Genomic DNA, 24999 nt, shown 5'->3' on the forward strand with positions numbered 1-24999 from the left:
AGGATCCTCAAAGGACACAAAGCACAGGTCAGTTCTGAAAAAGGAAAATTTAGATTCTCAGCAGTTTTGAGCTGGAATGAATCTACAGGGTCATCTAATCCTTGGATGGCACATGATGTCACTCCCCTATTCTTTTTCAAGGCAGACATTGCTAATCGATGATTGCACTCTTCTCTCTGGGTCTGGGCGTATCTTCAAAATCTCTTTCATCAGTGGTCTAGGCAGCCACTGCCAACTGATTGATAGATGACAATTTTTTTTGCCATTCCTGCAATAGTCCAGCTCCCTTATTTTACAAGTTGCAGAAACCAAAGCCAAGATAGATTTAATTTAACTAGGACTAAAGTACAGTTTTTGTAATCTTAGGCATGTACCCATTTTCAGAATATCACATGACCTATTACAAATAAGTCTAGCACAAAGTTTAACACAAAGAGATGTGTTCTTCTTGGGGACATTTTAGGCAGAGGAAGAAAGGAGGGTAGACATTAGTGATAGGGATTGAGGGGGTGGGACTGAGAAAGGAGATGGAGACCCTATCTATGGCAGTAATCCATTTGATACTTTATTTCCATAATTACTCTAGCTTGCAAGTGGATGGGATGGAGGGATTGGCTTGGTTAAAGGAGAGAAACAAGAAACAAGAAATGTAGTCCTTAATGTGGTAATAATTTTACATTTTAAACATCTCTTTTCTGGAGAAAACTCTAATTCAGAAAGATATATGCACCCCAATGTTCATAGTAGCACTTTTTACAATAGCCAAGACATGTGAGCAACCTAAGTGTCCACTGACAGATGAATGGATAAAGAAGACATGGTACATATATACAGTGGAATATTAGCCATAAAAAAGAATGCAGTAATGCCACTTGTAGCAACATCGATGGACCTAGAGATTATGATATTAAGTAAGTCAGTGAGAGAAAGACAAATATCATATGATATCATTTATATGTGGAATCTAAAAAAAAACACAAATGAACTTATTTACAAACCAGAAATAGACTCACAAATAGAAAACAAATTTATGGCTACCAAAGGGAAAAGGGAGGGGAGGGATAAATTAGGAGTTTGAGATTAACATATACACATTACTATATATAAAACAGATAAACAACAAGGACCTATTTTGTAGCACAGGGAACTATATTCATTATTTTGTAATAACTTAAAAAATATCTCTTTGATTAGCACAAATACTATAGGTATATGGAACATAGATACAAAAAAAATTTAAGGTGATTGATCTGGGGAACAATGAGGCTGGATGATCCCTAACCTAAATCCATGTCTCCTGCCTCAATGCTTCAGAGTAGGGAGAGGTGAATTCTGGACTAGGAGCCCCTGCTGTGTTGGTGATGCCAGACAAATATCTTCATCTCTTGGACCCTGGCATGACTTGTCCAGTAAGTTGCAGGGCCAGGACTCAAATTTCTCTGATGCCACACTAAGTCCCATGAAAGAATGGGCATGTCTAAAGAAAGAATGAGTTGCTAATGGTTGAAGAACAGGCAGAAGGCGTGGGGAGCTATTTGGGGGAATCTAAGTGGGGTTTTCATGCTGCTCCTCTAAGGGTTGTGCTCTCTGAGCTGGGGCCCCTGGGCACATCCTAGGAAGAACTGCCATTCCAGTTAGGATGACTTCTCAGCAGAAGGTCATCCTGGAGGGGAAGGGAGGTGTTGAACTCAAATTGCCTGGAATGTAATGGAAGGGGCTGTTTCTACTCTCATCGTTGCCCCTTCGCTGCGTGTATGGATAGTCACAAACACAACAGGGAACCAGCAAGCTCAAGGGAAAGCAGAATTAGACCGTTGCCTTGGAAAGATCAAATAACACATTTATCAAATACCTATAACCTGCTGGTCCTTGTCCTCAGGCAGGGAACAGCCCAGCAGGAAAGACAGGTGTGTATATAAAAGAGCATCTAGCTTTACTTTGCCCTGTCTCACTTTTCTCAGCTTATCCTTTTAGTTAAGAGCGTAGAGCTAGAGCCAGCCTGCCTGGGTTGAGTGCTAGTTCCACCATGTACACCTTGGTGGCCTGGGCAAGTCCCTTTAACTTCTCTGTGCCTCAGTTTCTCCATCAAAAGAAGTAGGGATAATAACACTCCCTACCTTATAGGGCTGTTGTGAGGCTTGAATGAGTATAAAAATAGTTATTGTCGGGGCTTCCCTGGTGGCGCAGTGGTTGAGAGTCCGCCTGCCGAATCAGGGGACATGGGTTCGTGCCCCGGTCCGGGAAGATCCCACGTTCCGCGGAGCGGCTAGGCCCGTGAGCCATGGCCGCTGAGCCTGCGCGTCCGGAACCTGTGCTCTGCAATGGGAGAGGCCACAACAGTGAGAGGCCCGCATACCGCAAAAAAAAAAAAAAAAAAAAAAAAAAAAAATTAGTTATTGTCATTTAGTAAGCAAATAGCAGTGTTTGCTAGTTTTCTATTGTTGCTATGTTGCATGTTTCTTTATAAGTTACCATAAAGTCTTTCACCTCTCTATCTATCATCTATCTATCTATCTATCTGTCATCTACCAATCTGTAGTAGTACAGGGTGAAAAAAACTGCAAATAATTGTGTATATAAGGCCTCCAAGAGCACAGCAGTCACGTAGGAATCCAGTCTGAGCAGAGATATGTATTCCTATCACACCTTGTTATCTATCCCCAGCCCCACTCTGTTCCGTGCACCTCCCTGGGCGGGGCCAGTGCTCCCCCAGGACTCCTGTCCAGCCCCTGTCTGGATAGTCAACTCCCCTGTAAAAGTCAAACAAGAGTTGTAAAAGGAGAAGGAAGCCCAGAGCCTGCTGCGGCTCAGGCCCAGGGCTAGGCCTCCTGAGAACACCATTCCAGACAGCAAAGATAACGCTCAAAGGACAATAAAGTAAACCTTTTAGAAAGAACCAGAAGTAACGTGTAAAATCAAAAGAACTGAAACAAAAGCTCACAAATTTTCAAAGAGGCAGTTTGTTTCACAGTTTCTGTGAAAACCTGTCTGGTGTCAGGCCTCGCACAGTCCATCTGGGAAACTGGGGTTTGCCTTGATAGACAACCATTTGGATATTTTGGGGTAGAAAGACCTTCTGTGAACTTGAAGAAAGCTGACCCCAGAAAGGAGAGTGGCCAACCCCAGGCTGCTCAGCCTGCAAATAGAGCCCCAGACTCCCATTCGTGACATCCACCTTCTCTTTTTCAGCACAGGTTGTTTTAAAACCAGAGTCAGAAATATTTGCGCTCTGTTCCAAAGCTGTGGTGAAGATGTGATGAAGCAGGGTCTTTAGACCCCCTTCCCCTGCCGCTGCAGCCAGGCCAGGAAGCCAGCACGTGGAAGCTATACCCACTCACTGGCTTTTCCTTTCTGACTCACTTTACCTAGTTCCTCCCTCCTGCCCCCAGGAATCACCCCTCACATTAACCACCAGCACTAAGTTCTCGTCTTGGGCTGTGCTTCTAGAAGAACCCCAGCCAAGACAAAGAGCAACTTAATTTTTCTTCACTTCCTGCCCATGTGTAAAAAGGGCATTTTCCAGTCTGACATGGAAGGAGCCTAGAAGTCATCACTTCCATCCCTACAACAAGAAAAAAGCTGAACAAACTGAAAGTCAACAGCCCTTCTTAGATTCACGAGAGAATTTGGGGTCACAGGGCAAACCACTGCCCTGAAAACTGGAGGGACAGATGGGTGGATACAGAGGATCACTGCTTACCACAGTCAAATGCTCAGAAGCAGAAGCCCCCGCGGGAACCAGTACCAGCAGGAACAGTTTACACTGTCAATGGCCAGTTGCTGGAAGCTCAGTGGACAAGCTTGAGAATTAAAAAATCCAGGGGACCCAGTCTTAGGGGGGTTTCCCACCTTCTTGTGAGTTTTACCTCCAGGAAAAACTCACTACAAAATGGAGAAAAATCTTCCTGTGCTTCTGACAGGGGAAGGAGGAAAAAAACATTTTTTAAAACACCCAGAACTCTCTGTTCTTAAAGTCTGCCTTTAAGGAAAACTGTTGCACTGGAGCATAACACAGCTGGGTTTTACAGAAGCCTAACTGACCCGGGGGAAAGGAAATACCCAAATGCCAGCCCCTTCTATCCTTCACTGTGAGGGATGGGAATGACTTCACTCCTTTTCTGATCGATAATGAGTACAAAGCCCACCAAACTTGCAGTGATGAGAATGCAGAGCCTGGCATACACTTAAGGGGGCAGGGCTACCCCTGTGCTGCCTTCTGGGAGAGGTGCCGGGTCCCACACAGGTCAAACTAATTCTCAACTCATCTCATAATATTTGGGGGAGGAATAAAGAATTTAGCTGTCAAGATTTCCAAATATACAACTAGAATCATTAAACCACCAAGACTTGGAAGAGATTTTAAAGACCCTCTAAGTCCTATTCTTTACTTGCTTGCTTTGTAATGGTGTCCATTTGAATTATGAGTAAAAATTCAGATACTGTTTCTAGACTGACTCAGGGGGAAATGCATTGGATTTAAAATTAGAAGACAAGGTTATATGTTCCAACTCCAACACTTATTGAGTTACTTAAGATCTTTGAATCTTAATGTCTTCATCTACCAAATGGAAATAATAATACCCATACCATTAGATTTAATGGTATATGTACTAATATGGTATAGATATGAACCATAACTACAAAACATCAGTATTATTTCAAAAAAAGAAAGAATATGTAGAGGCTTGAAACAGTAGCTCTTGGATGCAAAAGAATATTTGAACCAGATATTTAAAGGGCAAAAAAGAGATAAGGACCCTTATATGTGAAGGAGAGAGATATATAAGACCAAGAACCTGGAAAGTGTTTGTGTCTGTATGTTATGGAGAAGAGAAGAGGAAGATAAAATGAATAACTAAATTTTAGAGCACTTTATCTCTTAGATATGTTTATCACCATATCTTTGTTGTTACTACAATAGCCCAATGGCTTATGACCCTTAATAAGGAGTGTTTCAGAACAGATGCATATAATGGAGCTTTGGAAAAAACAGAAGTCCAGGCCTACCTTTGGAAATTCTGATTCTACATGTCTGGGGGTAGAGAGGCATGTATTTTTAGAAAACTCCAAGAATGATGCCAAAATATACTCCTGCATAAAAATCACTATAAATTAAAAATCTGAAGCTCAGGAAGCTTGAGCAAATCCTAAGATCTAACATATGAGTGGCAGAGATAGGAGATGAATCCGGGTGCTATAAATCCCACTTGTGTGCTTTTTTCCAACATGCAGATCTGGAAGACAAGGTCAGCCTTCATTAGTCTAGTCATTATGGCTGAGTTGACCTGGCACCAGAAAGCAGCTTGCTCTCTGATGGAAGGAGGCCACGAGATGGCCACGGTCCTAATATGTGAATTGAATTAACAGCAGCACACATTGAAATCCAGGGAGGGGAGCTCTGAGAAATGAAGGCAGATCATCCAGGGCCAAGGCGACGTGAAGCTGCGAGGTGCTGCACAGCCTGCTGATGTTCACACCAATAAGCCAGACTTGGCTTTTCACCTCTGCAGCTTCAGTCTGGCCATGAAAGTGCAGCTTGGGCCTCGCTGAGAGCCCTGTGGCCCCTCCTGATGTCACTGAGAACTTTTGACCTGTGCAAAGAGCAACCAGGGCCCCAGGCCAGTAGCAGGAAACAAGCAGGCTCAAAGCCACAGACTCACCCAGGGGTGGTTTGGTGAGTGCATTAAAGGTCACTGATCTTGACTTCAGTGTAGGTGTTTTGCAAAAATTCAGGATTACCCCCCTAAAGGATAGTTCATGAGATTTATGCTGGAGTTGTTTTACAGTTTGACCTAGAGTCTTCCATTGAAGTTACTGACTTCTCCCGAGTTCATTCTGACAGGCCTTTGTGATAGCCTGTTTTGTGTATCTCTCTGTGGGGCATTCTTCATTCTCAGCCACAGACTGAAGATTAGGTTTTCCACTGTTGTCGGGGAAAAAGAGGTCAATGCTATCTCTCTCCCCGCCAACTCTTCAGAGATATTTTTTTTCTATTTCGTTTTAAAAAATCCAGGTACATTATAGCCCTGATTCAATGAGGAGGAGGCTGTCTGGCCCTGTGATCACCTTTAATTACTGGGAATCAGTTGAACGTGTCAGGTCTGCAGAGAGAGATCAGTAAAGGCTACTGCTTCAGACCAAAACCTACTGTGCACATGACCTGCTCAGAAGATGGAAAGGCTGGGAGATTATAGGTGATGAATGCTGCTTGAGGCATCAGCACTATTGTACTCTTTTCTCTCCCTGTTCTTCCCTTACAGTCCCATGATTTATAATGCTCTGTCATGTCCAATTTTGGTAGCGGCCTGATGGTTGTCATAAGGCTGTAAACACGCTGAGGTTTTACTTTCTTGTGTGTTTTCTCCCACTTTGTATTTGTTATAATCCATGTCACCCAATAATGGATTAATTTTTTTGATCCATTTTTCTGTTCTTGTTAAGCTCCTGAGGTTTGGGAAATGAATATTCAGAGTGTCAATATGTGGAACTGAGCTGAGAAGTTATTCTGCCATAGATATTTAGAGAGAAGAAAATGAGATACTATTCCAGAGAATTTGATAAGCATAAAGAGGATCAGATTAGGGGCGAGAGGATCTAGATTTGAATCCAGGCTGTGCCACTAGCTGATTGCCATGATCTGGACACGTTGCTTCAACTCCCTGCCTCAGCTTCCCCTTCTGCATAATAAAGCATTGGACTAGACGATCTCCAAGTTCAGTTGCAATTCTGGCATTCTGTGGATGGATCAGGACTCTGGACCTACATTAGGGGATGTGAAAGAGTCCTCCTGTGTCCCATGTTAGTACTGTTGACAGCATCAAGTTGTCCCAATGTCCCAAGTGTGCAGTAGAGTAGTGAACTTGAGTGCCATCCTCCAGAAGGTTGTATCTTCTGGTAGGCTTTTCCCTTAGAGAAAACTGGGGAGTATGTAAGCTAAGGAGGAGATCTGGAATGTACCTGCTGGAAGAGGAGAAAGCCAGCATGTATGTACAAGTCAGTGTCTGAGAAGAGGGAAGAAATGGTGAAGTAAATGGGACTACTTACCTTGAGGAAGGGAAGATGCACTAGGCGGGTGGCTACCTGGAATGACCAGAGTTTTCATGTGCAAGAGGAAGCAACCTTCAAGTCATTGAGCACATCATGGTCCGTATTCATTTGTAGCCTTCTGAAATATTTCCATTCTTCTCTGCATGATTTCCTTAAGTATAAGTGCTAGAGAGATTTGAAGTGTAACAAGTACTGTTGAGTCTAGATTTAAGGATAAAATCCAATTGAGAACCAAAAACAAAACAAGACATTACTTAGAATCTGCACATACCCCAAGAGGCATGATATAGTTTTCTTCTGCCGAGACAAGTCAGCTTCAATGAAGAAATTCCATCTTAAATCCCTGACCCCATTCATTTTCAATGACCTTCACATCCATTTATTTGTCATCCGATCCCATGGCCATGTACTTGACCTTGTCATGTTCCAGATTATCCATCTGCTTCCTTCTCTTCGACTCTACTATAGCTATTTCAAACTGTGTCCACTCTCCACAAAATACTAACCCTGCCATTTCACTGGCTCACCCTCAGGAGATGACCTTACCTCATCCACGGGGAAATTTGAAAACTTCAGATGAAAATATCCTCAATTTTCTGCCACCAAAATTATAAACTCTCTTTTGTCTGCATCCATCCTTTTGTCCTTTCCTAGTGCTTTGATAGCAGAGATGTCCTTCAGCCAAAGTTAAGCAATGACTTCAGTCCTTCCCCCAAACCTTGACATTTTAATTTCTCTATTCTATATCTCTAATCTTTTTGTCTGCCAGCCCCTTGCACTCAGCATTTAAAGTGTTGAAGTCTTTTTTCTCAAAAAGCCCCCAATCTGATCCCCACATTCCCTTCCAGCTACCACTGATCTCTCTCTGCCCTGCCATGGCCGAGTCACTTACACTTACTGCACTCACTTCCTTACCTCCCACTTACTCTCCATCCCACTACATCTGACTTCTATCCCTGACACACCACTGAAACTGGTCTCACCATGGTCTCCCTCAAACGCCTGTTGCTAAATCCATTGGGTAATTCTCAGTCTTCATATTATTTGATCTCTGCAGAATTTTCTACTCTTGGCCTCTTTGAAACAATCTTCCTTTGACTTCTATGTTACCATACAGTCCTGTTTTGTGTTGTTTTGTTTTTCTCCTCAAGTTTCTGGCTACTCTCTTAGTCTCCTTTGCAAATTCCTTTTTCTGTGCCTGTTAGTATCCCTCAGAGTTCTTCCTTCTCATCTCAAGCCTCACTCTCCTTAGGTTATCCCAGGAATTCCCATGTACAATTGCCTTATATACCCTGATATCCATCTACAGTTCCAGTCTCTCCCGAGTTGCATAACTTTATCTTCAATTATCCCCTGAACATCTCCACTTTGATTTCCACAGGACATTCCATGCATGTAGAATATAATCTCTTATTTTATTTCACAAACCAACTCCCTTACCTTTGTTTCCTACTTTAGTCAATGGCGTTACCACCATCCAGCTTCTAGCACAAGCTGGAAGCCTAGACACCAACCTGCCCCTCTTTCTCCATTTTTTCCTGAACTCTGAATCAAACAAATCATCACATTCCGCCAGTTGTTTCTCCTAAGTTAATATCTTTCAAATCCCTCCATTTCTTCCCCTGCCATCCTAGTTGGGTCATCATTATCTCTATCCCCCTGCCTCTTCAATCCTTTTTCTAGGCTGCACCAAAAGTGATCTATCTAAAATTCAGATCTCACCATGCCAATCCCCCATCATGGTTCCTTACTACTCTTAAGAGGAAGACCAAACTCCTTGACTTGTCCCCATAACCCTTCATGACCTGAACTCTGCTTGCCTCTTTAGGCCAGGATTTCTCAATGTCAACACTACTGACATTTTGGGTTAAATAATTCTTTGTTGTAGGAAGCTTTCCTGTGCATTCTAGGATATTTAGCAGCATCCCTGGCCTCTACCCCCTAGATACCAGTCATACCACCTCCCCAGTTGTGATAACCAGAAATGTCCTCAGACATTGCCAAATGTACCCTAGAGGGCAAAATCAACCCTGGTGGAGAACCACTGCCTGAGACTGATCTGTCACTACACCCTACACCCTATATGTTTGAACTTCTAGCCATACTAGCTTTTCCTTATTCCTCTACTGAACCATTTTTAATTTATTTTATATTTGTGACAGTTTTTTAAACATGTAATTCACATAGCATACAATTTATCCAAAGTATACCAATTCAAAGGTTTTTAGTATATTCACAGAGCTGTAAAACCCTCATCACAATCAATTTTAGAACCTTTTCATCACCCAAAAAGAAGCCTCATACCCATAGACAGTTACTCCCCATTTTCCTTCAACCCCCTGAGCCCTAGGCAGTCACTAGTCTATTTTATGTCTCTATTAAGTTGCTTTTCCTGGACATTTCATATAAATGGAGTCATGCAATTTTATGGTATTTTATGACTTAGCGTAATGTTTTCAAGGTCCATCCATGTTGTAGCATGTATCAGTACTTCATTCCCTTTTTTTGTTGAATAGTTTTCTGTAGAATGATATTTTTGAGGTTTGTTTTGTTCATAATTTATGGGTACTCTGCTTTTTTTTCTCTTTCATTCAGACACTGTCCTTCCTTACCTTCATTATATGATTCTGTCCTTGCATACTTCAGCTCCTTCTTTCTAGAAATAGAGTCATGTTATGAAGTAGCTTCAACAGGCCATTCTGGAAGCCATCTTGCTCTGATTTTATATTAATAATTGGGTTTCTTCTCAATGAAGACTCTAAATCCATTTCTCTATCTCTATTTTCTCTATGCCCCCTTTCCTTGCCTCTCTCCTCACCCTTACAACTGGACTTGGTAAGGTCAGAATTTGGGGATCATTACCATGGTGCCCTGTGAATAGTTTTATCAAAACACTACATTATTTAGTCTATCCTCTCACTAGTCTCACTAATTCAAATCTTTTGAAGACAAAGACACTGTCTTATTACTAATACTTCCAGCACCTGGTGTGTTTTCTGGAACATGTTAAGCATTTTAATAAATTTTTTGTGGAATCAATGAAAGAAAGGAGGAATCATTGCTTTGATAACTTGCCTGGCATTATGGTTTCCCTGGATATGGACCTGGCTTTGTCCTGGTCAGGCTTCCCAGAGATGGAGTCTTGCCTCTGAATGGGGTCTGGAAGCGTTGACAAGGACCTGCTGTCAGTCTCTCTGACAACCTGCCCAGATGGCTGACTGTTGCTTTGCCCCTGCCTTCACCTTCAACATATACAACCATCTCTCCTGGATTCCTCATTGACCTTCTTCGCATTTACTTACTGCCCTAGCTGTCAACTCCCACTCTCACTGTTCTCTTGTGATCTCACACTGTAGCCTTTCTTGAATGGATAAGGGGTTCAGTCCAGGGGGACTGAGTGGACAGTCTTGTTCAGGCAGCTGGACCCACTATTGTGGAGGTTAGAGAAAAAGCATGGCTCTCTTGAACAGAAGACACCAAAAAGTAACTTCTTTCTTACTCGTTGTTGACTGAAGCAGTGTGGAAAGATGTGTTTTATGGTTTATGTAAGATTTATTTTGCTTATGTAACAAATGGAGCACTGTTCTTAGTGCTTTTCAAATATTAATTTGTTCAGTCTTCATAATGGCATGAGGTCACTCCCATTCTTATCTGTTTCTCAGATGGAAACTTAAATGTTCACTATCACACAGCTGCTAAGTGGCAGAGCCAGGAATCAAACCCAGGTGCTCTACCTCTAGAATTGCTCTGCTGCCTCTCTCACTTCTGGGCCTTTCTACATACTAACCCTCTAACTAGAAGGCTCCTTCGTCTCCTCTTCACCTGGCCAGCTCCTACCCATCACTTAAGTTTTAGCTCAGATGACTTTTTTCTCTGATAAGTAAGCTTTGACTGCTTCCTCAAGCCTGGATTTGGCACCCACCCTGTGTGGTCTCATAGCAGCTGGTATTTTTCCTTTTATCTCACAAATCTGTTGACTTTGCTATCATCTCTTTTATGACTTAAGCTCTTTGAGAACAGGAGCACTTTCTAGCTGGTATACCATCGTATCTCCACATTTAGGAATGAAATGCCTGGCAAGTAGTAGGTGTTCAAAAGTATTTCTTATATATATAAATGAATCCAAATGTCCAAAATGTAGCATTATTTTATGAGATTCTGCTAGTCCAGTCTCCTTTCTCCCCTCTGATGGATTTTGGATTGACAGAGTATCAAAGTGAAATAAAACCAAAATAACAGCTAAGGGGCTTTCCCAAACTGTCACTCTCAAAATTGGATTTTAATAAACTGAGTAATTAATATAATAGACTTACATAGCCAAATAAATTTATCCCTGCATTGTTTAGACCAATTCTGGAACTTGTCTCCAACTCTGAGAACACGCTGAAAGGAACCCTAAAACTCTGAATATATTATGGGTGACGCCTCACCACCCGTTTCACCCTTTCCCCTGGGTAGCAGCCGTGTGGTGGGGTAAGGAAGAGTGAATTGCCCATCCCAGCCATGGGGGCAGGAGTGCCAAGATTGGTCTAAGCTAATTAGTGAAATTGCATTCCCCTTCAGGAGTCATATGAAGTTCAGGTGCCCTCTTCTGAGCTAGTCAGCTTCGTCACCTGCTGTGCCATGTGGTCTGGAACTGCTGCAGCTACCTTGTCTCCTTAAGGAAGTTCAGCCTAGGAGTGGAGCTGACACTTCAGAGTCAGAGAAGGGAGATCAAAAAGGAACTTGGTCCTTGACAACATCACTGGGCCATAGCAAAAAAAAAACCCCAAAAGCCAAAAAACCCTTGTGGAGTTCACCATATCTCAGTTAACTGAGCACATCATTCTCCTTTATTGCCTGGAACTATTTGAATTAGGTTTCCTCGTCCTTTTAACATAAAGGTATACTGGTAACTGGTGCATGTCCAAGGACCTATGAGCCAGGTGCCATGGGACCCTGAAGGTGAGCAGATGAGGCTACTGCTAACTCCCAGATCCCGCAGAATACAAGAAAGGAAAGGAGCCCTGCAAAGAGTGCAAAGATCCCAACCATCACTGCCCCTGGACTTGCGCCTCCCCTTCCCAGGCTTCAGGAATGCAGAACCAGAAAGGAAAAGTACTGCAGATCTAACCTTTTCTGGTCTCTCCTTGTCTAGACCTAAATGTCTAAAAGGTCAGCATATAATTGTTCATAGATTCAGGCTCAACATCTGATATTGAGAAAGCATGGACTTCTGGAATCAGAGCATCATCTTTCTATTAAATAAAATTGCTAGGGAAAGAAAGAGAGGATACTGTATTTAATTTATATTCCGAGAATGTTTAACTAAATAGATATTGCTTCTAACAACATCATGCAGTTTTATAAGGGAAGGCCTGTCTTCCCTATGTTAGCCTCACAAAGAATAACACCAACAAAAATACAAACAGCAGGGATACCAAGGAAAACCAAAGCAGGGGAAAGTTTCAAAAATGTCTCCACAGGGCTTCCCTGGTGGCGCAGTGGTTGAGAGTCCGCCTGCCGATGCAGGGGACACGGGTTCGTGCCCCGGTCCGGGGAGATCCCACATGCCGCGGAGCGGCTGGGACCGTGAGCCATGGCCGCTGAGCCTGAGCGTCCGGAGCCTGTGCTCCGTAACGGGAGAGGCCACAACAGTGAGAGGCCCGCGTACCGCAAAAGAAACAACAACAAAAAAAACTGTCTCCACAAATCCAAAGAAAGGGAGAAGAAGGTGAACAACTGAAGATAAAGACATAGGGAAAAACTTTAGAAGATGCCATTTAGTTATTAAATAAAACCTGGAGGAGAAAAGTGCAAATTGAGTAGAAACAATAAAAGGAAAAGAAGAAGAAGCATTTCTTGAGTCAAAGAAAGGCAGTGTTTCAGTTTGAAAGGTTTCATAAAGAGCCATCAAATTAATTGAGTCCTGTAGAATTCTTAATTAATTGAGTGGGAGGAAATGGCTTACCTACAAAGAAACAAAAATTAGGTTGGCTTCAGATAATTCCTCATTAATATTAAATGGCCAAAGAAAAAGAAGCAACATTTGCAGAGTTTAAAGGGAAAATATTCAAGACTGAGAAATCTTGCAAGTTATTTTCACTTGCAAGGGCAGGAAAAGATATTCTTAACAAGTAAGAATCCAGATAATATATACATTGCCTCTTTCCAGAAATCTTATTAAAATTGTGCTCTGAAAGATAAGTAAAATAGAAATCCTAGGAAGAGAATATCTTTAAATCTTCAATATTTGATGTAAATTTTGCTGTTAGCATGTGTCAGATACTTTTTACCATATTTAAGATGGTTCATATTCTTACTATTTTGTATAGAGTTTTTTTTTTTTTTTTTTTTTTGCGTTACGCGGGCCTCTCACTGTTGTGGCCTCTCCCGCTGCGGAGCACAGGCTCCAGACGCTCAGACTCAGCAGCCATGGCTCATGGGCCCAGCCGCTCCGCGTCATGTGGGATCTCCCCGGACCGGGACACGAACCCATATCCCCTGCATCGGGAGGCGGACTCCCAACCACTGCGCCACCAGGGAAGCCCTTGTATAGAGTTTTAATCACTAATATGTAACTTCTATAAGTCAGGGAGTTGTGCCCGTTTTGCTCACTCCTGTATCCAATGACTAGAAGAGTGTTTAGTTCATAGTTGGTGTTCAGGAAATACTGTTGGAGGAATGAATCAATTACCCAGAAATAGATGCTGAATCAACTCCAGTGCCTTTCCTTCATGTGTTTTTTAAAAATAATTAATCTTATGATTTGCATTCATGGACTTCTTAATACTGAACCATCCTGCACTCCTGGAATAAACTCTTCTTATTGACAATATACTATTCCTTGAATATATAGCTGCATTTGATTTGCTAAGATTTTATAAGTAATCTTAAATTAGATGTTGTTTTATATTTTTTGTCTGTTGTGTGTGTGTGTCTTTTTTTTTCTTTCTTCTTTTTTGGCTTACCCTGAATCCATTCTCCCATTCTCCCTTCTCTTAGAAAGAGGTTCAGTTTTCCTTTGGAGAATTACTGCTTTCTCACTCCCAGACCAAGAGGATCAGGTCAAGCTAATTCTATCCCTGCTCTAGGAGTGGACACATAATCCACTCTTGTTCAAGCTGGAGTACCAATCTCCTGGCCACAATGAACAGTTCAGTGATGGGCACTGGAGCCAAGCCAGACCAGTGAGACTCCTTATCAGGAGTTGTGCTGGAATTGTGAGGAGAGAGGTTCTCTTATTCTGCAGTTCCAAGCTGATAGAATGTTAGCTTATACAACTGGTAAGCACCTTGCCACAGCCAGGTGGAAGTGTGATTGGGAATGAAACCAGCACAAAGGGAAGCTTTACGCACTTGTTCTAGTGTGCCAAAAGACATACTCCCATATTTTTTGGTAACATGGACACATAAACATAAGCTCCCCTTTTCCCTTAAGTCAGTTGACACGATGTAACATTCGTAAACTAGAATTGTCTGTATTTTAATTTTTTGTGCTCTCTTTAGCAAGTGTTGGTGTCAGGTCTTTGTTGGTCTCATAAAAAGATTTGAGAAAGTTTTCATTTCATTTACACTCTAAATATGTTGGAAAGCTAATTACTCACACCTCCTTCTACTCATATTCAGAATGCATTGAAAAATAGACACTGGGCCTAGGAGGGAATGAAAACACAGTATACCCTTTATTACTGGCAAAGCTGGACTGAAGAACATAGGGAGCTCTGCAGCTCTAATGGTGAACTGAACTTCCCAGTCACTGAAAGGTACTGGAGAGCTAAGACCTTTTCCCCCGATACCCCTGTGCCCACATAGGCGAGGTGGGAGAGCCAGAGAGCCCTGTTGCAAGTCAATTTTGGTTATTTCAACTTTCCTAAAGAATTATGTGTTTCACTTAGCTTCTTAATGTAGTTATACCTTTCTCATTACTAATGCTTTATATTTTTATTTTCTCCCTTTATTCAAAGTCCAGATTCCTAGGGACTTGCTTATTTTATCTTCTTGAAGAATCACTTCCTTTTTTCATTAATTCTGTTTTATTTTTAGCATTCTAGGTTATTAATTTCTGCTTTTATTAACTATAGCATATAATTTTATATATTTGGCTTATTATATTAATTTTTCTATTGTCTTGAGTTGAAAGCTTGGTTGTTATCTTTGGCCTTTTTTGATTAATAGTAAAAGAATTTAAATCTATAATAGTTCTTGTTAGCACCAACCCATAGTTTTGCTATGCACTGTTCTTATTTTTGTTGATATTTAGATGATCTCAGAGTATGATTTTGACTTAATTTACAATTTCTTTAAAGAAATTGTGGATTTTATTTGTTTGGTTTTTGTTTTGTTTTGATCTACCATTCATGTGGCTCTAGTTTGATTGTGTGATAGTCCCAAAATGTGGTAAGATTTTTACATTTTGAAAAGTGTTATTCAGGATTTTCTTTATAACTAAACACATCACAATTTTCTTCTACTTCTATGGGCATGTGAGAATATATATTCTCTATAAAGTATCAAATACTAGATTATCTAGTAAGTTTATCCTACTAATTATAAACTTAAACTGATTTATATCCTTTTTATATTTTTTTGTCTATTTGGTCAATCAAATTCTGAGACAACAATGTTAAAAAAAAACTCTTCAATTCTGTTTTTATCAAATTTTGTTTTTGTCTCTAAGAGTTGTGCTTTGTATATCTTGCAAAGTACTGTTTAGTGTAGAGTACATGAAAGTTTATGACAAATATATAATCTTGGTGGGGTTTTATTTTTTTTGTTTTTTGGCCGCACCGTGCAGCTTGTGGGATCTTAGTTCCCCAACCAGGGATTGAACTCGAGCCACAGCAGCGAAAGCACCGAGTCCTCACCACTGGACTACCAGGGAGTTCTAGTCTTGGTGTTTTTAATCAAATGGGAAATATTCTCTTTTTCCATTTTTACTCTTGGACTCAAATTTTACTTTATCTGATATTAACATTGCCACTCTTAGGTGTTTCTTTTTTCTTTTTGTATTTTAAGGATATACATTAAATTTTTACTATGAAATATACAGAAAAAGATGCATAGAACACAAGTGTATGGCCTAAAGAATTGCTCATCTAACCACTACCCAGTTCAAGTAACTGAATGTAGATCATTGACAGAACTCTAAAAGCCAGAAGTTATTCTCAACCTTCCCCTTGAATGTTACCATTATCCTGATTTGTGTAGGAGTTTCCTCCTTTCTCTTCATATTTTAACCACCAAGCTGTATATTCAGTACTTTAGCATTTAGATTTGCCTGTTTCTGAAACGTACATAAATAAAATTATTCTGTATAAATCTTTCATGTCTTACTTCCTTTGCTCAGTATTACATTTTAAAGATTTATTCATCTTGTTATGTGTAGCTATAGCTTTTGGTTGTTGGTGGCGATGCTGTATAGTATCCCATCATATAAATACACAACAATTTATTTTTCTTTTCCACCATTGTCTGACATTTGGGTTATTTCCATCTTGGGCTATTTTATAATGCTGCTATGAACATTCTTGAACAAGTTTCTTGTGCACACATTTCCATTGGCTATGTAACAATAAGTAGAATTGTTGGAGCATGGTGAGTATCTTTAAATTTAGTAGAGATTGTCTAACTTATATAAAGGGATTGTGCCTGTTTATAACTCCCACACGTATGAGTTCCTATTGCTTTACATTCTCCCTGATATGAGATATGGTTAGTCTTTTAAATTATAATCATTCTGGTGAATGTGTAGTGATATCTTCCAGTGATTTTAATTTTGTATCTCTGGGATTACTATTGAAAGTGGGTGCTTTTTCATATATTAATTTCCTACATTTTTTTGTCTTTTGTGAAATGCCTGTTCCAGACTCTTGCTAACTCTTGGATTTTCTTACTGATTTGTTTCTTAATTATATTTTTGGATATGAACTCCTTGAAAAAATATTCTCCCACTCTATGGCTTGTATTTTCACTCTCTCAGTGGTGTCTTTTGATGAACGCAATTTCTTCATTCTAATATACTCAAATTTTTCATTCTTTTATTATATGATCATTGCTTTCATGTCCATTTAATTATTTAATTATTTATTTATTTAATTTTGGCCGTGCCACACAGCTTGCGGGATCTTAGTTCCCCAACCAGGGATTGAACCTGTGCCCCATGCCGTGGAGGCGCAGAGTCCTAACTTCTGGACTGCCAGGGAATTCCCCTTTCATGCCCTCTATAAGAAAAATTTACTTTCCCTGAAGTATAAAGAAATTTGCCTATTTTATCTTGTAAAATATTTTTTGTTTGTCTTTCGCATTTAGATCTCAAATCCCCTTGGAATTAATTTTTGCATATGTTGTAAGGTAGGGGTCAAGCTAGCACCATTTACTAAAAAGACTGTCTTTCTCTACTGCTCTGCATTGTCACCTATATCACATATCAGACATCCATATATACTGGAGTCTGCTCTCTATTCTAGTCCCTTGGTTTATATTCCTGTGCTAAGGTTACACTGTTTTAATAACTGTAACCTCATAATAAGGCTTCGTATTTTTACAGCATGTCTTCCTACCTTGGTTCCTTTTTCAAGAGTATCTTGGCTATGCTTGACTCTTCATATTTCATATACATTTTATAATCAGCTTATCAAGATAAGCTTTAAGATTATCATAATCATAAACGTGATCATAATGCTTTAAGATTTTGATTGGGATTGTATTGCATATTTAGATCAATTTGGAAGAAAGGTCATATTTACAATAGGTCTTCAGTCCATGAGTATACTGTATCTCTCCATTTAGTTTGGTCTTCCTTAACGTCTCAACAATTTTATGCTTACCTGCAGAGAGGTTTCAAGCATCTTTTATTAGATTTTATCCTAGATATTTCATATTGTTATGCCCTTATAAATGACATACTTTTAGAATTCTATGTTTTAACTGCTTGCTGCAGGTATGTATGAATACATTTGACTTTTGTACATTGTATATGCTTATAGTCCCTCAAGAAGAGACTCTTAGAATGCTTTCCCTCACTCTATCCTCTTCCTGCCTGTTAAGATGATTGGAAGTTTTACTTTGAGTTGTTAAAACATTTATTTCAGTATTCTATTCTAAGAAACCTGATTTATACTTAAAAATGAGATTTATTGAATTCATTGAAAATCAGTATTTTTCTTACATATTTTATCTTCCCCAATCTGATTTTTTTTTTCTAATTACATTTTAATGAAGAAGGCATATTTCTTCAAGTCCTTTGTAAGAAGTCCATGGCTGCATGCTTTTTGAGTCCTTGCAGTTCTTGGTTGGAAACCAAAGAATCACAGTCCTTTCCCAGTGATATTCTTTAAATATTTCTCAACGTCTTCTAGCTTCCAGTGTTGTGATAAGAACTCTAGTGTCAAAATGATTATCTTGCCCTTGTAAATAAGCTGTTCTGTCTTTCTAAAAGCTTGTAATATATGCTTTCTATTCCTGGAAATTAACATTTTCCCAAGAAAATGTTTGTTTATATTATTTTTATTAATCTTGTGTATAACTCTGTGACTTTTAATACAAAATGGTCTTTTTTTAGCTCCAGAAAATTTTCTTATTTTTTAGTATTGTTTCCCCATTTTTTCCTTTGTCTCTTCCCGAGCTGCTTGTCTTTGTCGGTTATGTATCCTGAGTCTCTCCTCCATTTCTCTCTTATTTTTACTAATAATTTTCATTCATTTGTTCTTTTTGCTCTATATTCTGGAATATATATATATAAATTTTTTTTTTTTTTTTTTGTGGTACGCAGGCCTCTCACTGTTGTGGCCTCTCCCGTTGCGGAGCACAGCCTCCGGACGCGCAGGCTCAGCGGCCATGGCTCACGGGCCCAGCTGCTCCGCGGCATGTGGGATCTTCCCAGACCGGGGCACGAACCCGTGTCCCCTGCATCGGCAGGCGGACTCTCAACCACTGCGCCACCAGGGAAGCCCTGGAGTATATTTTTAAGTCTATTTTTGAGATCAGTAATTCAGTTTTCTGTCCCTCCATATATTTTCACTCCTTCTAGATTGTTTTAATTTCAGCAATTGTTTTTTAAATTATTTCTCCTAATTTTTGAGAGTTTTCTTATTATCAGCTTTCTCTTTGGTAATATCTTCTTGAATCTCATTGAAAATTTGTATCAGAGAATTCTCTTTCTTGCTCTCTTGCCTCTATTCTACTTAAACAGCCTCCACTTTATTTTGATTTCTCAATGTTTTAGCTCTCCTTTTAGGCTTTTCATTCATTCAAATTTCCAGTCTTTCTTTTTTTTTTTTTGCGGTACGCGGGCCTCTCACTGTTGTGGCCTCTCCCGTTGCGGAGCACAGGCTCCGGACGCGCAGGCTCAGCGGCCATGGCTCACGGGCCCAGCCGCTCCGCAGCATGTGGGATCTTCTGGACCGGGGCACGAACCTGTGTCCCCCGCATCGGCAGGTGGACTCTCAACCATTGCGCCACCAGGGAAGCCCTCCAGTCTTTCTTTCTCTTCTTCTTCCCCTTCCTCTTCTTCTTATCATTCTTTCTCCTTCTTCTTTCTCCTCTTCCTCCTTCTCTTTTTCTCCTTAGCCTTCTCCTTCCCATCCTCCTCCTCCTCTTCTTCCTCTTCTCCTTCTCCTTCTTCTTCTGTATGTGTGTATTTTTATTTCTTATGAAGACAGGCCTAGACGTACCAGCACCATCAGCCAGTGTAGGTTCATTCAGCACTATTGAGGTCAGGCTGTTGGTGACTTGAAGGTGTTGGACCCTTTCCAGGTAGATCAACAGCAAAGGGTAGACAGGCTAGGATTCCTGAATTTAGGAAAAGGAAAGGCAACTGGGTCCATGAAGTTGTCCAGGTTCATGAGAAGAAAAAGGGGGCACTGAAAAAGATCGATGCCCCTCAGCAGGACTGGCCCACCTAGGACAGCTGGTGCCAGGATGGTCAGCTCCTCCTGGCACTGTCAACAGCACACTAACTGGAAGCCTGGCTTTCCCTGGGCTTTACCCCTTTCCCTCTGAGATGCAAGCCATTACCCACTGCAAGCGAATTCCAGGTGGTTGCCTGAATCATCTCCATGGAAACTGATACCCTACTCAGGCCAGTGGGACCTCTTCCAGGCTTCCTTGCTTCCCTGGACTTTGGTCATAGGGGTTAAGCCATCTCAAAAGAGTACTGAGCTGGGAGTGAGTTCAAAACATGCAGTTAGAGTATTTTATTTTCCCTCTACATCTGCAGAAAATATATTTCATTATTTTAAAATTGAAGGTAAAAATAACTTCTATTTGTTAAAAAGGGAACTCATGGCATAGGGGAATCACCTCATGTGTTGACTCCAATACCCTGCACAAGATCCATGGCTTAGAGCCATCCAGCCCTAGTTTCCTCCTCAGTGAAGTAGGGGTGATGGAACCAATGGGTCCAGGCCTCTTCCAAACAACCTTGTGAAGATACTTTCTTCGAAGTAAATCACCATGAAAATGCAAGCTGATGTTACATCAATAAGAATTCAAGTTATAATAAAAAAAGAAATGGGCTGTCTCGTGTAGCAGTAAAACTCCCTATCACTGGAAGCATGCATGAGAAAGTTGGAGAGATGGATGCATCAGACATTAGAATCATTAATCTCTGTGACCCTTTTCAATTTTCTAAAAGTCTATGATTCATCCAGCACTTGGAAGTATCATAGGCCTGGGAACTGAAATTTCTCTGAAGTTAAACTCAACTCCGTAAATGTGAAATCAAGTAGCACCAAATATATATTCCAATTTGGGGTAAAGTATGGCCTCAATATGTGGCTAATGCACACAGACTTCTCTCTCACTAATAACAGAAAAAAATTACAGTGGGAATTCTTTAGCAAAATGACTAGCTGCGGTCCATTGTCATCATCCTGGCAGGCTGAGGGAGAGATGGATCCCAGGCTTAATTAGCAAAACTTGACAAATTCTCTCTCGAGCCCTAGGCTCCAAGCCCACCTGCTCCTGCTGCCTCATAGGCATGGAATTCCAGTCTCCAGTCTGTGCCTAGATGTGGTATAAATGGATGAGTTCATAGGATACAAGTTATCAAGAAAAAACATCCACCCACACTCAAATGAAACCTGAGTGAGAATCACATGTCTGTCAGTTATCATATCCAGTATATTCCGAAAACTAATGAGCCTGTTGTTAAACTTCTACTGGAAACTGACAGTAGAGTCGCATCCTCATGAAACCAAGTATCACAATGCAAAATGAAAGGGAAGATAAAATCTGGCTGTTGAGACTTTTCTTGATTTACTTGATTCATTAATTCAACCAACACTTACCAAGAATCCTTTATGTGCTGAGGTACTTTGCTCAGCATCATGGAGGGAGTCCAGAAAAGAACTGGTGACAGTTCTGTCCCCAAGATATTTATAGCGATAGGTGCCAACAAACTATGACAAAGTAGAAAATTACTGTGAGAAGTAGAGAGAGATCAAGGTATGAGAAGGTTATTTGTCCCATCAAGGACATGGGAAGGTTATTTCTTACCAAGGGGTTCAGGGAACTCTTCCTGGCCAATCAGTATTTGAGCTCAATCCTGAGCAATGGGAAGAATACAGATGTGCCAGGATGAAGGTGAGCCAAGGCCCAGAGGCATGTAAATATGAGGGATGTTCATGGACAAGGAGATAATAATGGCACATATCAAGTGCTTACTGTATGCCAGGTGCTATGCAAACTCTTTAAAACTAATTATTTCATTAGACTGAGAAAACTGAGGCATAGAGGGGTTGAATAGCTTCTTTGAAGTCGCAGAGCTTAGAAGTGTTGGAATTGATACAACATCTGGTGGTGGTTACAGGAGGGTACGTAAAAGCCACTGATGACAAATCAAGAGGATATTGGATGCCAAACTTAGGAGACCAGTGTGTCCAGCTCTTGATATATTCTTCCCAGATGTTGTTATTGAAAAGATTCAATACATCTGTTACTAACTAAATTTTCCACTCATCATACTGGTTTGGGAAATCTTGAAAACCTAGACTTCTTTGACAGAGTGAAAATGGTCAACTGTTATTACCTGCTTCACCACAAGGTTCTTAGCTCTGAATTCAGCAGAACTCTGAGATGATCTAAGGAAAGGCTTCCTGTGAGTTGGAACCACTTTACTGTGGCAGAGGAGGAGTAAGGAGCTTTGGTGAGAGTCTCTTCATGAGATAGGCAACTGAGTGGTATAGTTTAGACAGAAAAAGAAAGTCCTACTATGTGGAGAATAGATAGACTAGACTAGAACAATAGTCCACAAACCTGGGGTCGGCAAACCAGATTCAGCTTGCCACCTGTTTTTGTAAATGATGTCTTATTGAGACACAGCTGCTCATTCATTCATGTATTGCTACTTTCATGCAATAATAGCAGCGTCGAATAGCTGCTACAGAGACTGTGTGGTGTGCGGACACTAAAATATTTGGCCCTTTACAGGAGAAGTTTGCCAACCTCTAAAACAGAAAAATCGGAATCCTAGCACATTCACATTGGAAGGAAGAATGGAGGTCGTTTAATCCATACTCTTCTCCCCTCCCCACACCCCAGCCCCTGCAACATACTCCACACACACAGATAAAGAGGCTGAGCCCCACAGAGATTTACCTAAAATCACCGAACTGGAAGGGGCCATGACTGGGTCACTAACCATTAGACTCGAGTTTCTTCTACCACACCAGTTCTGAAAGACTAAGGTAACTTCTAAACAATTACTCAATAACTAGGTGCCCAGCACCATGCTCTCTCAGGGTTCTAAGATGAGACTAGTAGAAGATCTGGGGCCTCCCCATCCTGTGGTCCACACCAGACATGGTGCTAGACCTTGCACAGTGGAGTTGGACCTCAGTACCCTCTGAAGTCGGCATATGAGGGAAAAATCAAACAGTACCTAAATTCCGTTTAAACTCCCGCTGGAGGACCTCACAACAGAAGCAGACTTCACGTCTCTCATAGGGTTCAGCACCGCCAGTCGGTCCTTTGAGGCTGGAACTGATTTCTGCTTTTCGGTGATGCCTCAGCTGCAGTAGCTGGCCTGTGTTCAGCAGCCCTATCTTCAAGATGCCTCCCAGCTCTGAGCGGCCCACAGGGAATGAGACACAGTGAGGATACGGTGGCAGGCGCTCACCTCCCATCGCACCTCCGCTTGGCCTGGGGCCTCTGCTTATTGAGCGGAAGACCAGGAGTCACCCCCATGTTATTCAAATTATGTTCCTGCTCTTCTTCTCCCTCTAGCTTTTATAGATGAATGAGTGTAAGATGTGTCTCCACCGTATATTTGAAGCATTTGACGCAGTGTGTGGAGTGTGTGTGTGTGTGCATGGATGGGATTCAGACACAAATGTGCAGAGAGGTGAGATTTTCCCAAACAGGAAAGTCTCTGTGGAAGCAGCAAAACTTGATGTGGCTTTTGTATCAGAGATGTACAGAATCTTGGAATTAGAATGTTATTTGAGGGCCAAAGACTCCCAGACCATGCACAGTGCAGGAATTGCACCTGTGGCATCTTGACAGACAGCCTCTGCCCGAATCCTCCAGGTGATACACTCACTATTTCCTGGGGGAGCCCACTTTGTGCTCAGATACACTCACTGTTTCCTGGGGGAGCCCACTTTGTGCTCAAATAACTTCAGTGGTTATGACACCGCAGAATGCATTTTGGGACTCAGTAGAGCATAGGTCTGTCTCGCTGTAGAGAGAAAGCAGCAAGAGGCAGAGTGACAGGTAAGGAAAGAATTTATTAGTATAGGACACTTGTGAGAAATACAAGCGGCAGGCAAGGGAGTGTCACCCCGAGAGCTTACTGGGCTACAGTTTTTTGTTTTTTTCTGTCTATACATATTATACTTTATTTAGAAGATACCACAAAGAAGCTAATAACAACCTGTTTCTTTCCAGAAAAGCTAACTGGACTAAATGGGCCAACAAAATCTATCATCACTGACTAAATTCATTCTGATGGGAGTCACAAGGCATCCTGAGCTGCAGGCCCCACTTTTCGGGGTCTTCCTCATTACTACACAATCACAGTGGTGGGAAGTCTGGGAATGATCATCTTGATCCAAGTGGATTCCCACCTACACACACCTATGTACTTTTTTATCAAACACCTGGCTTTCATTGATCTTGGTAATTCTACTGTCATTTGTCCTGAGATGCTGGTAAATTTTGTTGTGGATCAAAATACCATTTCCTATTATGCATGCACCACACAGCTGGCTTTCTTCCTTATGTTCATTGTCTTGTCAGCCATGGCCTATGACTGCTATTTGGCCATCTGTAACCCTCTGCTCTACAATGTTATCATGTCCCAGAGACTTTGTCATGTGCTGGTAGGCATTCCATACCTCTGCAGTACCTTTCAAGCACTAATGTTCACTATCAAGATTTTTCCATTGACTTTTTACAGCTCTAATGTCATCAGTCATTTCTACTGTGATGATGTTCCCTTGTTACTTATGCTGTGCTCAAATGCACAAGAAATAGAATTGTTGGTCATAGTATACAGTTTTATAATCAAAGGAAAAGTGAGGAGGGGGAAAAGACCACCTTCCTCATTTTTGAATAGACATCAAACTTCCATCATCAGCTCCTCCTCCACGTTGGATGGGGGGAGTTTTCTTGTTCCTACTTGGTCATACTGGGACTGACTGTCATGGCACTATGGAAATGGGCCAAAAGGTGGTAACATACTAAAATATGGTAAATCATCTCAGGTTTCAGTATAATGTCACCTTTTCCCTATATTTTTGTTTTTAGTACGTGCAGAGAAGCATGTCCTAGGAATCGATAACTTACGGACCTCACTGGGCAGGATGTGGACCTCATTCCACCATTGTTTTATTGTTTGAGGAGCATGTCTCATGCTTTTGTTGCATGGTTTTCTTGCTACAAAAGCGTACTTTCTTGAGTGATGATTAACTTACAGGGGTCTCCCATACTTATTTTCTCTATTTACAGTCCCCTAGTGAGATTAACTATT

The 24999-nt window shown here is 41.0% G+C and overlaps 1 protein-coding gene across 1 annotated transcript; it reads left to right on the forward strand.

Moving 5' to 3' along the window:
- Window positions 1–23933: 23933 nt before the first annotated feature.
- LOC115857476 (olfactory receptor 8K5-like) lies at window positions 23934–24667 on the forward strand. The gene is given in 2 exon segments (XM_030864512.1): window positions 23934–24030; window positions 24033–24667. Coding segments are annotated over 2 exon segments (732 nt in total).
- Window positions 24668–24999: the final 332 nt, after the last annotated feature.

Source organism: Globicephala melas, chromosome 4 (genome assembly GCF_963455315.2).
Source record: "Globicephala melas chromosome 4, mGloMel1.2, whole genome shotgun sequence".
NCBI classification, from domain to species: Eukaryota; Metazoa; Chordata; class Mammalia; order Artiodactyla; family Delphinidae; genus Globicephala; species Globicephala melas.